A 14,100-nucleotide genomic window follows, 5' to 3' on the forward strand; every position below is an offset into this window, starting at 1 on the left:
AACCGTCCAATGGGAGAAGGAACGAGAAGTTTATTGAAAAATCGGTAATTGGCTGATACAGACCGATACCATGAGCATAGATTTGCGGATAACTGGATATGGATGGAATGACTAAATTTCAGCCACACTCTGCGCCACATGTGGATACTTTAAACCTTAGCAATTATTTATAGTCTAATAATTGGGCCTTTTTAATGAAACGGAGCCTGCCTTTCCAATGTCATCTCTTTCAGGCTTACTGCACTGCACGCACGCACTCTCATTAGATTAGATAATATTTTCCAACTTGATGAGATTGTCACACAATTGCACTGATGAACGTATTTACTTCAATGGTCAGGGACAAGAACACCATAGACCACGCTACTTTCCAATACAAATTTCAAACAATAAGAATAAAAAATAAATAAGTAAAAATAAAACACAAGAACACACAGACCACGCTACTAACTAAACACCCCTAAAAAGGAGGGGGCAAGGAAAAAGAAGAAAAATTAAAAGGAAACATAAAAAAAAAAAAATGAACCGCTTGGAAAAACAAAAAGCAATCTCACCAATCAAACTGCATAAACCAAATATCATTCCTGGGAGACCACACATTTGTTTCATTCCCTTGCACCTTCAAGTTCCCCATTTCCAATACTATTTGAAGGTTAGCACAGGCTATAAATTGCATTATATGCAAGGGATCTACAAACAGTATGCCGCAATGAACTTTACAGGTTTATGCAGCAATAGGAGGATCCTGCATCCAGTAAAATGTTAGCTTAGAAAAAGCAACTTATCCAATAAAAGAAAAAAGAATATGGAATGATCAAAATAAAAAAGAATATGGGGAACAAGGATCAGCTATGAAATAGTGAAAATAAATTCCTAGTTATTAAAATGAAATAAGGGGCTGAAAATTCCTTGAGAACACAAGTTTAATAAAGGTTTCATCCAACAGTTACAATAAATAAACAAATAAAAGCAAAATGCTAAAAAAAAGTCAATGTGAGAAAAGGAAAACCTGCACTTTTACCACAATTTTGGATGGTAGCCATGCATTGTAAATAGCACATCAGGATATGGTCATCCAGATGTATCAAGACCACTAATAGAATTTTTCTCTTGACAATTTGCCAACAGTCAAATTACAGCAAGCCAGAAAATTAAGATCATACAAGGGGAAGATCATAGAAAATGTGCACTCCAGATCTGCTACAAACAAAGGTGTACAACGGGCTACTTAAGTACTTAACCAAACAAGAATGAACACACCAGTTGATTGGTTACATAACCCATTCTACACACCTTTGTTTGTAGCAGATTCCAGCCTGAAAATGTGATCTTAAGTGGTAAAAAACATAGCTCTTGATAAAACAAAATGGAGGCACTGGATTTGTTCAGTTCTCTTTTTCTCTTTTTCCTTCCCCAGTTTTTAACCACATTTGCATCAGTTCAGGCCCTTCTGTTGTCATTAGCAATAATCGTTTCAGGCTCTCCACACTTTTCAGAAATGACTCTTACAAGGATGTAAATAAGGCCATGAAGTTATTGGGACCTACCTTCGCAGTCAAATTTGACACAGCTAGCTGAAACTTTTCTCTAGTTTTTGTACCTGCTACTTGCCCAACCCTTGCCACCTTACTGAAAGCTCCATTTAGCCAAGCTGCTCCTGCAGTTACATACCTGTCCAGGCATAAGCAGATTTATTCTTAACCAACTAACACACCAATTCGGAATTCAGTTCAGTAACTTGGTGTAACTTGATAAGATGGAATCAACTTAGGTCACTTCACAATTACAGCACTATTGAGCAATGGTTACTATCAGCTATTCCATCAAGTATCAAAAAATGAGTAGATTGGAAAGAGTTGATTGCAAGGAAACATAAATATCATTTTCCTCTTCTTTTTTTTATTTACAACAAATTCTCCAACATGAATCATTTCCCTTTGGCCCTTGATAATGGTACTATGTCCCATCAAACACTGCCAAAAGAACAGTAGAAAGGAAAGTTGGTAAGATGATAGGGTCCATAATACAATGCGGTGGTAAAGTGAAATCATGCTCTACAAGATAGATAAAGTAAATGTGGAAGGGTAAAGAAATCAACCTGCATCAATCTTAATTATTTCTATACTGCACCTCTACTCTAGTGCCAAGTGAGACTGATGGGGATCAACCTGCACCAACCTATGCTCATTTGGCATCATTACGAAGACATAGGGCCCACATGAGAGCTGGGTTAGTAGTGGATCAACTTGGAAAAACCCTAGAGTCTTCAATCAACCTTAAGGTGCTCTTTGTGTGGTTGAGTTTGTTGCTGGATAGGACTTATTTAGTTTTCTTACATTTCTGGACAGAGGATATTTTTGTAATTTTGCATGTCTGGGGGGGGTTATGTTTGGGAACAGGTACTAATTTAGTAATTTCCCTTTGTTTGGCTTAATGTCTGTAATTGTTTGGGGCAAGTTTAGTCTAATCTAACCTCTTTTTGGTAAGTAGCTTGTTGGGCAAGCTAACTTCGGGGGGCAAGTTTCTTCCTTTGGAAGCTTCTTCTCATTAAGCTTGTAAAGCTCATTTGGAGAATAGTTTTGGCTGATGAACAAAGAGTTTCTCCACAGAACTTGGTGTGATTGCCAAGTTGGGGGTGTTATTGCCCTCACCCTTAGGTGTGATTGCCTAGGGTTTTCATTTATTTCCATCTCTTCTATTCTTTCTAGTTTCTACATTAGTTCTTTATTTGTGCTACACACTTAGACATAAGTCGGTTACAAGAATACTGCTGAATCACAAAGATCCTGCATCAGTTTGGTATCAGAGCAAGGATCAGAACTATGACAACTCGTAGTGGGAAGAACTTTAGAGGGAGATTGACTGATAGGCAACGGGATGATTTCGTTTACATGATCATGAAAAGGGTTGATGAATTGGAGGCTCAAGTCAAGGAGTAACAGCAAGGTTCTTAACAGCCACAAGTTAATGGTGCAAATACCACTAGAGAGGCTTCTTCTAGTATCCCAAGGAATGGTGGGGAACCCATGGCTGAAGCTGAAACAAGGAGGGAGAGGGTTTCAGCATCACCGATGCTAAGCCCACGACCAATGCAGTTGTACAAGAGGCCTGAACCACAAGTCCATGATCCACAAGATTTGCAAGATAATGATGTGGATGCTTCCCTTGTGAATGTGGTGAGACAAATACTTTCTGTTCCAAAGAAAGAGGAGAATTGGAGGCGGGCTACTATTTTTCAAACATTGGTTAGGTGTGGAAATCAAGCTAAAAAGCTTATTATTGATGGTGGTAGCTGCATGAATGTGGTGTCTGAATCAACTGTTGAGTGCTTGAAGTTTCCAACAAAACCACATCCTCACCCATACAAAGTTGCTTGGATCGATAACACCTCCCTTCTAATAACTAAATGGTGTCTGGTCTCTTTTTTCTATTCATCAATATTTAGATCCTATTTGGTGTGATGTTATTCCCATGAATGCTACTCACCTTTTACTTGGACGACCTTGGTTATATGATCAGGATGTATGCTGTGAAGATATATCTTGATATACACTATTAGAGTAGTCCTTGTTGTACAGTACCGTATTCTTATTCTTTTATTTGTTCTTTTTATCTTTCAGCCCTGTAAGGGAATTCTTGTAACTGTACATATCTTTTATCTCTTTAATAAAAGAGACTCTTTGGGGTGGGGTCGACTATTCTAGACACCCCTAAATCTGTTTTCTTCTTGCTCTCAATTCAGTTCACATGGTATCAGAACAGGTTGCCCTTTGATCTTCCTTCTCTCTGATCCACCTTATTTTTGTGATCTATTGAGAACCTACATCTCTGCGGAGTGGTCATGGACTGTTTTGATCTCTCCAGGAACCCCTTTTCTGTTTTTTGCACATCCAGAGAGAGATTTTATTGGACCTCTCTCGTTTGACTTCCGTTTGCAGCAAGATTTGAAAGGACTTGCCGCCTAGCCCTTCTCAACATACTCTGCAATTTTTACGGAGATCCATGAAGTTTTGAGAGAGATCTGGACTCTTCTTCTAAGCGGCTGCGCCCAGACTTTCCTTTTCTAGAATGTGTGTTCAGTTTTCCTTTGTTTTGGATTTTGAACAATCTCCGGTGAAAGTAAGGGGTTTCTATCTCAGTTTTTTTACTCTTTTGGATTGATTACAGCCTATTTTACTCGTTTTTGGATCAAGTTTTACTTTAGTTTAGTTCCTTTAAACTTCAGCTGAACCCTATTTTGTGCTACTTTCTTGCTGTAATGGCTTCAAACAGAGGTGATGTTCATTCCTGTGAAGATGAATGGACAGAACTATGGGATGTGGAAGTTCCACTTCGACTTTTATGTTAAAGGAAAGGGTTTAGAAGGATATCTTAATGGAACAGTCACCGAACCAGCTGAGACTGAGGCCAAGGCTTTATAACAATGGAAGTTGGATAATAGTAAACTTGTTTCTTGGATTCTAAGTTCTATTGACTATCATATATCTGTACCCATGAGGAGAATGAAAACAGCATATGAAATGTACATGTATCTAGAAAAAGTTTATCAACAGTCCAACATATCTAAACAATATCAAATAGAATCAAAAATATTTTCTTACAGCCAAGGAAGCACTTTGAGAAATATCTTCGGAAGCACTTTGAGAAGAGAAAGGTGACTCAGTTCTTGATGAGACTTAGACCTGAATATGAGATAATTAGGTTCAACATTCTGAGTAGGGGAACACTTCCAGATATGGATTCTGTTTTAGGGGAACTTCTGAGGGAAGAGACTAGACTTCTCACTACAACCGGGTTTGATGGGAAGATGGCTGAAGTTGGGGCTAAAACAGCCTTTATTGCTCATGGGGGGTAAGAAGCCAACCTCCAAGGACTTCTCCAAAACCCAGACTACCCAGTGCTACGAGTGTAAGGATTTTGGACATATTGCATCTCACTGTAAGAAGAAGAATGTGTGTACCTATTGCAAGCAACATGGTCGCATCATTCCAGACTGTCCAGTCTTACCAGCTAAGGGCTCTCAGAAAAAGACTCAGCCCCGGGCCTATCGGGCAACAAATGGACAAGCAACAGACACTATATCTACCAAGGGTGAGTTTTCAGTGAAAGGTGATTCAACAGGTGTCATGGATGAAGAAAGGGTTCGGCAACTGGCATCTTCTGCTATTTCCTCTGCTTTCTCTTCTATTGGCTTGTCTGGTAAGTTCTCTGCATATTGTTCTTCCCCTTCACATGCTTAGATTATAGATTCAGGTGCCACCAACCATATGACAGGAGCCTACCTCAATCACCCAATCCCTTCCACTAAAACTCACCAAAAACAATATTATTACTGCTAATGGTGAAAAGTTAGACATCATTGGTAATAATGATTTGTCCCTTCAACTGTCACCAACTAGATCCTTCCCTCTCTCCAAAACCCTCTTAGTACCTAACCTTACTACTAATTTGATTTCTGTTGGCCAACTTGTTGATGAAGGAAATGTTCTCACTTTTTCTCATGATGATTGCTTGATACAGGACCGGTACACTAGGAAGGTGAAAGGGAAGGGGCGTAGGTTAGGCCGTATGTTTGCACTAGAGTTCGAGAAATCTCAATCAAGGGCATCCTCAGCTTTACTTAGTTCTTCTTTGTTGATTCTATGTTGAGTTATAGAAATAATGTTTGGGATTTATAGCATAAACGATTGGGTCATCCATATTCCAAAAAATTAAAATTTTTGTTTGACTCTAGTTTGATTAAGAATAAAATTCCTCTTGTTCATACTTTTGATGTTTCTTGCACTATGTGTTGTTTGAGTAAAAGTCATGTTTTACCATTTCTTCATACATCTGAACATGCCACTAAACCTTTTGAGATAATACACAGTGATGTTTGGTCTGCTTCTATTACTTCACGATTGGGGTATAGATATTTTGTATTATTTATAGATGATTGTACCAGATATACTTTGATCTATTTTCTACGACACAAATCAGAAGTCTTTGGTGCATTTAAATTGTTTCATACTATGGTGCAAAATCAATTCAAGTGCAATGTGACTATCCTCCACTCAGATCAGGGGGGGAATATAGAGATGGAGACTTCCTGGCATACTTGAGGAGTTATGGAATTCAGTCTCAACGTAGCTACCCAAACACTCCACAACAGAATGGTGTGGCTGAACGGAAGAATGGACATATTCTCAGTGTTATGCGGACATTTCTACAGGTGTCTCATGCTCCAACTTCGTTTTGGGTAGAAGCAGCCAGTACAACCGTGTATTTGATCAACTTTCTTCCATCCTATGTTCTTGGCAACACTTCTCCTTTCCAAAAACTTTTTGGTTATCCCCTAGATTTCTCTATCCTTCATGCTTTTGGTTGTCTTTGTTTTGTTCATCTTCCTGTTCGTGAACGATCTAAATTAACTGCTCAGTCTGCTATGTGTGCCTTTGTGGGATATAGTCCTGACCACAAAGGATTTTTGTGCTATGATCCTGCTATTCGTCATATTCGGATTTCTCGGAATGTTGTGTTTCTTGAACATATCTCCTTTGCTGGGGTTGCTAGATTGTTTGCTCCTTCCATCTCTGTTTTGCAGGACTTTGATTCAAATGACACTACTACTTCCTCAACTGAGAGAGATCTTCTTGTCTTCACCCGCAAGCGGCTACGTGTCCCGTCTCCCATGCCTACAACCCCCCTTCCACCCGGTCCAGAGCATCCATCTCAGATATCCTCTGTAAGTGATACCTTGACCCAAGCTCCTCCTATTTCAGATAGTAGTTCGGTTATTCCACTTCATCGTTCTACCCGTATCTCTCGACCTCCTGACCGCTATGGTTTTCCTTCAAACCATAGTTCCTTTTTTGTTGTACTTTCTTCCACAAATATCCCTAGATCTTATCAGCAAGCCATTAGAAGTTTTCAGTGGAAAGAAGCTATGGATGCCGAAATTCAAGCCCTCCATGAGAATGATACTTGGGATCTTGTGCCAGCTCCTCTAGATGCTTCTATTGTTGAAAGCCGTTAGGTCTATACGATCAAACTGAAGTCAAATGGTTCTCTTGATCGATATAAGGCCCGGTTAATTGCCCAAGGATATAGTCAGGAATATGGAATTGATTATGAAGAAACATTTGCCCCGGTTGTTAAGATCACCGCAATTCGGACTCTTATGGCCATATCTGTTGTTTATTCCTGAACTATTTACCAATTAGATGTGAAGAATGCTTTTTTTCATGGTGAATTAAAGGAGACAATCTACATGAAACCTCCGCCTGGATATTACAGTGATCCTTCACGTGTCTGTCGCCTGAAGAAGTCTTTATATGGTTTGGAGCAAGTACCCAGGGCTTGGTTTGAGCACTTTTGGGATGTTGTTGTTGCAGCTGGGTATATCAGAGTTCCTCTGACTACTCCCTCTTTGTTAAGAGAAGACCCAGGGTATCACTATTCTCCTATTGTATGTTGATGACATGCTTCTAACGGGGAATGATCATGACGGCATTTGTGAGCTGAAGTCCTTACTTCATAACTCATTTCACATGAAGGGCCTGGGTTCTCTCACTTACTTCTTGGGCTTGGGGGTTCATTGTAGCAATCAAGGGTATTTTATTTGTCAACAAAAATACGCCTCCAATCTCGTCAAACTAGTCTCTTTAATATAAAAGAGACTCTTTGGGGTGGGGGTCGACTATTCTAAACACCCCTAAATCTGTTTTCTTCTTGCTCTCAATTCAGTTCATATATGCCACTGTGGATAGCTAAACACCTATGATTCATGTTTAATAACCTACAGGTTATTTTAAGGCCAATGTCAATAGAACAAATTAGGAATTATGGTGGAAAGACATCCAAGCATGCTGCTGAATTGAAGAAGGCCTTACACATGATCACCAAGAATGAGTTTGAGTTAGAGAGCAAAGGGGCAGGCATCATGTATGTTGTAGTAGCCAAAGAAGTGGAGAAAACAGCACATATACCACTTGTAGATGCATCTCTTGAAGTGCACAAGTTGTCAGATTTTTCAGATGTAGCACCGGAAGAACTTCCTAATGAGTTGCCACCAATGCGCAACATCCAACATGCTATTGATTTTGTCCCAAGTTCCCAACTTCCCAACTTGCCTACATATCGCATGAACCCAATAAAACATGCTGAACTTAAAAGGCAGGTTGAAGAGTTGTCTAAAGGATTCATTCAAAAAGGTCTTAGTCCTTGTGCAGTTCTAACCCTTTTGACACCAAAGAAGGATGGGTCTTGGCATATGTGTGTTGATAGTCGAGCCATTAATAAGATAACCATCAAGTATAGGTTCCCCATTCCTAGATTTGATGATATACTTGACATGATGGCTAGTCCAACAATCTTTTCCAAGATAGATCTTTAAGAGTGGGTACCATCAGAATAGAATTCCACCCGGTGATGAATGGAAGACAGCATTCAAGACCAAGGATGGCTTATATGAGTGGTTGGTCATGCCCTTTGGCCTCTCTAATGCACCTAGCACTTTTATTTATTTTTTTTTTGAAAGGTAACGTAATAATTTTATTGAATCAGCAAATAACTCAGTACAACAAGAGAGCCAGCCACAAGTAGCTGCTCAGATTTTAGGACAAGCTACAGATCCCAGATCGAAGTGAACTTAACTAAAACAGGAACATTTAGTTCTTTAAAATCAGATGTAACAGCCACCCAAGAAATCAGCTTGCCGACCGCCTGCTGTACTATCTCCTCCGTGCTCTTAGCTTTATTGCTGAAGATTCTTCTATTCCTTTCAGACCAAACTGCCGACATCACTGCCGCAGGAATAGTTCTCCAAATTAAACTCCCTTTTTCTTCAAACCTTGGAGATTCCAGCAAAGCAGCAGATCTTTAACTAACTTTGGCATCACCCAATTAAGACCAGCCACTCCAATGAAATGATACCAGACTTTTGAGGAGATAGAACAATGTAAGCACAGATGGTTGGTGGACTCAGGCAACAAAACACACAACCCACACATCAGAGAAGGGAGCTGAATGCCCCTTCTGTCCAGGTTGAGTCTTGAGAGACATTTATTCAGCACCATAGTCCAAACAAGGAAAACAAACTTCGAGGGATCACAGGACTTCCATACTTTCTGGTAGGGGAATTCAGTACTACCCATACTACTAAGCTTCAAGGTCAGGGATTTGACTGAGAAGCAGCCATCCTTACTCCAGGACCAACTCCATTCATCTTCACCTACAATGCCCATCGCCTGCTCCTGTAAAATCTGTAGAAGTTGCATCACACCTTCTATTTCCCAATCAAATAAATCTCTTTGGAATTGAGGATTCCAGATCACTGAGTTGTTAGAAATCACATAGGACTCTGCCACTGAAATTTCTTGATTAACTACACATTGAAACAGAAGGGGAAACGCCTCAGCTAAAGGTCTGTCCATGCACCAAGGATCTTTCCAGAATTTCAGCCTATTTCCACTTCCCACTTTAAGACTCGCTCCCTCATATATCACAGGAAAAGATTTTAGAATCCCTTTCCAAACCGAACAACCCCACTTTAAGTCTCACTTCCCACTTTAAGTCTCACTCTCTCTAATGCACCTAGCACTTTTATGTGGGTTATGAATCAGGTACTCCAGCCCTTTATTGGTCATTTTCTTGTTGTTTACTTTGATGATATACTCGTATATAGCAAGGATAGTGAAACACATGTTGCCCACCTTCAACAAGTTATGAGGGTTCTCCGTCAAGAGAAGCTCTATGTTAACTTCAACAAGTTATGCAACACCATTCCTCCGTCTTCCAGACTTTTCATGGGTCTTTGAAGTAACTTGTGATGCCTCTCATGTTGGGATTGGAGGAACTCTTAGCCAAGAGGGTCACCCAGTGGCTTTCTTTAATGAAAAACTTAATGAGGCTAAGTAAAAATACAACACATTATGACAAGGAATTATATGCTATAATGCAAGCCTTGCGTTATTGGAGAAACTATCTTATTCCCAACGAATTTGTTCTCTTTTCTGATCATGAAGCTTTGAAGCACATCAATTATAAAAAGAGGTTGAATCAACGGCATGACAAGTGGATTACATTCCTCCAAGAATACAATTTTGTGATCAAACACAAGGCTAGGAAGGAGAATAAAGTAGCTGATGCACTTAGTGAGTGGTCTATATCCTCTCTACTATGGTTGTACAGGTGGTAGGCTTTGATTTGTTCAAAAGAAACTACCTTACATGTAGAGATTTCAGCATTATCTATGCAGATTTACAGTCAGGAAAGCAAGCAACACACCCAGAATTTTCATTACATGATGGCTTTCTCTTCAAAGGGACTCATCTGTGTCCACCCAATACCTCACTTAGGGAAGAGATAATTTTGGGAACTATATGCAGGGGGTGTAATAGGTCATTTTAGAAGGGACAAAAACCATTGCCATGGTTGAAGATTATTTCTATTGGCCAGGACTCAAAAGGGATGTAGCTTAGGTTATCAAGCAGTGTCGTATATGTCAACTAGCAAAGGGAAGGAAACATAATGCTGGTTTGTACACTCCACTCCCTGTTCCACATTCTACCTGGCAAGAACTTAGCATAGATTTTGTGCTAAGCCTCCCTAAGACTCTACGGGGCATGATTCCATCTAATGTTGTGGTTGATTGCTTCTCCAAAATGGCTCATTTCATTCCTTGTAGCAAGACATCTGATGTTGTACATATTGCACAACTATTCTTTAAGGAAGTTGTGCTTTTGCAAGGCCTACCCAATACTATTGTTTTAGATAGAGATGCTAAATTTATGAGTTACTTTTGGAGTACTCTTTGGCCTAGTTGACTTTCTTCAACTTTTTATCCTCAAATTGATGGGCAAACTGAAGTTCTGAATAGAAGCTTGGGATATTTTCTACGTTGTTTGGTGGGTGATCATGTTACACAGTGGGATTTGGTGTTGCTTATAGCTGAATTTTTCTACAATAGCTCCGTGAATAGAAGTACAGGTCACAACCCCTTTGAGATAGTGATGGGATTTCAGCCTAAGAAGCCTATAGACCTAGTTCATTTTCTATCAGAGGCAAGACTAAGTGCAGATGCAGAAAATTTTGCTAACCACGTCAAGGAGATCCATGATGAGGTTAGGAGGAAGATTGCAACCAGCAATGAAGCCCATAATTCCCATGCTGACCTATGAAGCAGGTTTACTGATTTTAATGAAGGGGACATGGTAATGGTACGAATCAGGCCTGAACGTTTCCCTAAAGGTGTTTATAAGAAGCTCCATTCAAGAAGCTCAAGTCCCTTTAAAATCAGAAGAAAATCAACTTTAATGCTTATGTACTTGGTTTGCCGGAGGATATGGGTATGAAGAATGGAGGATTTAATGTTGTATCATATCATGGTGATGCAACCAATATGGACCAACCCATAGGCCACTGACCACCCACCCCCATTTCCAAGGGAAGAGACTGAAGATGTTATTGATGATCAAATTGTTTCAACCAAGGTTCAAAGTATCGAAAACACCAAGTGTACTGTGTATTGAAAGGCAATTTTAAGATGTGTATTAGGATACAATTTGGATACATGTGTATCGGAGAAAAATTAAGATACGCATGGAAACACTATAAATACTTTAACAAATCATAAAATAACATCAATAACACTAAATATAAGGCCTCAATGAAGTGTACATACATTAAATGGATATATTTTAATGCTTTTATGAAGAAATACATCGTAGTCGATTATGATTTCATTAAAAATCACTATGCTTAACTATAATGTACAAATTGTAATTCTTAAGTTTTAAGGGATGAGAAAGCCCAACTATCCTATCCTACCATTAAGCATGCATTTGCACAACTTCTAAGTGCAAATATAATTAATAGTTATTTCTTATTTAAATAAATACTATTTATTTTTTATTTTCAAAAATTATAAAAAATTAAAAATAAATAAATGTTATATAATATATTCAAAAAATAATTATTGAAGAAGAAATTTCAATTGCTCTATGGATATGATAGATCATCCATAGATTTATAATATATTCAATCCTTGTGATAAGATCAAAAAATATAATTAATTATTATTTATTTTTTAATTCTAAAAATATAAAAAATCAAAAAAATATATATTGAAGAAATTGCAATTGCTCTATGGATATGATAGATATCCATAGATCTAAAACATACTAAGTCTTTCTAGGCAAATAATAAATACGTTTTCAAAATTTTTGTTACTTTATATTTTCCCCAAATCTCTTCATAAAATTTCCACAAGTCTACTCATAACACATGAAAAAGTGATTTTGAACATAAAAAATGTAGATCAACATAGATTTAAATATTTTCAAGCATTCAAGCAAAAAATATCACAAGATATTATGAAAATTTGAAAAAAAATACCTATTTTTGTAATATTTTTCAAAACATGAAAAAACTTCAAAGACAAGAAACAAAGTACAACAATTACAGCCTCCTAGGGAAGGGGTAAACTCTCTTAACCCTTCCCAAGGTAAGCATAATAATAGAAAAAGCAATTCAAAGACAATGATTCACATTTTTTTTTGCATATCTAGCACTTTATGAATGAGGTTTGGAGTTTTAAAGTCATTCGGGGGTGAAAGAAGGCTTATTTCAGGGAAGGAAAGCTTTTTTCACTTTTTATTTTTTCCATTTTTTTCATGTATCTTTTTTGTAGCGTATCGACCGATATGCTACCGATATGCCTAATACACCCCCTGGTACACCTCCAATACGACCCGATATAGTCCGATACGATGGAAAAAAGGCGATACAACTGATTTTCCACCATATCTTGTATCGGATTTTAAAAGATACGATACAATACGCCCCATATTGGGTGTATCGTGTTGAAAGTTGAAACCTTGGTTTCAACACGACATGGGGTATATCGCAAGTTTCTTGTCAAATGGAAAGGTCGTTCTCACTCTAAAAAAAAAGAAAAAAAGAAGAAGTGATACATATAACTAAACCTCCTTGACAAGGTCCATTGTACTTGTCATCAAGGCAAAATTGATCAAAATAAAGATTTTCCTTTCAAGTATTATTGCATTTTCTAGAGGGTGACTCCAGCTTATAACTAGAAGATCTACATGGCAGAAGAATCATATAAAATACATGATTGTACATTCCCTCCCTCCCTCTCTGTTTTACATTAAATAAAACAGTTGATCCACCCTTGTTCGTTCTCTTTTACTCTCTATCTTAATTTTATAATATAAAATTGTAACCTTATTTAGTTATTAATTTGATATGGAATTGATCTACTAAATGATTATTATATTAGTATTATTTCTGGAACTGTTGAAATGAATATATTTGAAATACTATTGTCCTTGATATGATGATTTGCCATGTCTTGGGAGTACTTAAGAAAGAGTTGTTATTTTTGAAATTAGAGAATTAGGCAAAATCTACTTTTCATTTTATGAAATTCTCATTGCCTAGGTGCCCCACTGTCACACAGAATCACTTAGATGCCCTGACAATTTGGCAGTGACTAGAGGTCTAAATTCCTCTTGTCCTCTCCCACAATTTACTCTTAAAATCACTTTGTGATTGTATATTTAGCAAAATTGTTTAAAAGAAAATTGTAAGGTGACTGCCTAATCAACAAAAGCCACTTTTGCTAAAGGTACAATCTGATCCATGGACTTTTCATCAATGATATGGAACTTTTAACCAGTGGACCAGAGAATTTTGCTGAAGGTATGAGACAGAACACCTAGTAGTCTAGTACCTACCTGCTTGTTTTGACAGCTGATCCTGTGTCATTCAACTTCCTTTCTGCTGCAGTTAATGCAGCCATTGTTTTATCCGATACATGCAACCTTTGATCCACTGACTTCACTTTCTCATTAACCACAGAAATTCCAACAGTTACTTTCTCTGTAAGCCCAACTCTCCTGTCAAAGGATATGACCTTGGCAGATGCACTGGCTGTCAATTGGTGCTTTTCATCAAATGCTTTAGCTTTATTCATGGCATCTTGTCCAATAGCTGAGCCTTTAGCCAGCATGCTTGCAACAACATCCTGAGCTTTACTGGCATATATCCGTCCATTTCTAGAACTGCTTTTAGTCTGTAACAAAGATAGAAATACACATT

The 14,100-nt window shown here is 38.1% G+C and overlaps 1 protein-coding gene across 2 annotated transcripts in view; it reads right to left on the reverse strand.

Moving 5' to 3' along the window:
* Positions 1-286: 286 nt before the first annotated feature.
* The window catches only part of LOC104613063 (RNA binding (RRM/RBD/RNP motifs) family protein), a 35,305-nt gene continuing 21,491 nt past the window's right edge, over positions 287-14,100 (reverse strand). For both annotated transcript variants that reach the window (XM_010280757.3, XM_010280756.3), the window contains exons 6-8: positions 13,737-14,074; positions 1,548-1,671; positions 287-745 (exon numbers count right to left, since the gene is read on the reverse strand). In XM_010280757.3, the coding sequence (XP_010279059.1) occupies positions 725-745; positions 1,548-1,671; positions 13,737-14,074 (483 nt within the window). In that variant the 3' untranslated portion in view covers positions 287-724. The remainder of the gene's footprint in view (positions 746-1,547; positions 1,672-13,736; positions 14,075-14,100) is intronic.

The sequence above is a fragment of the Nelumbo nucifera genome, chromosome 6 (genome assembly GCF_055504915.1).
Source record: "Nelumbo nucifera cultivar China Antique chromosome 6, China Antique-T2T, whole genome shotgun sequence".
Taxonomy (NCBI): Eukaryota; Viridiplantae; Streptophyta; class Magnoliopsida; order Proteales; family Nelumbonaceae; genus Nelumbo; species Nelumbo nucifera.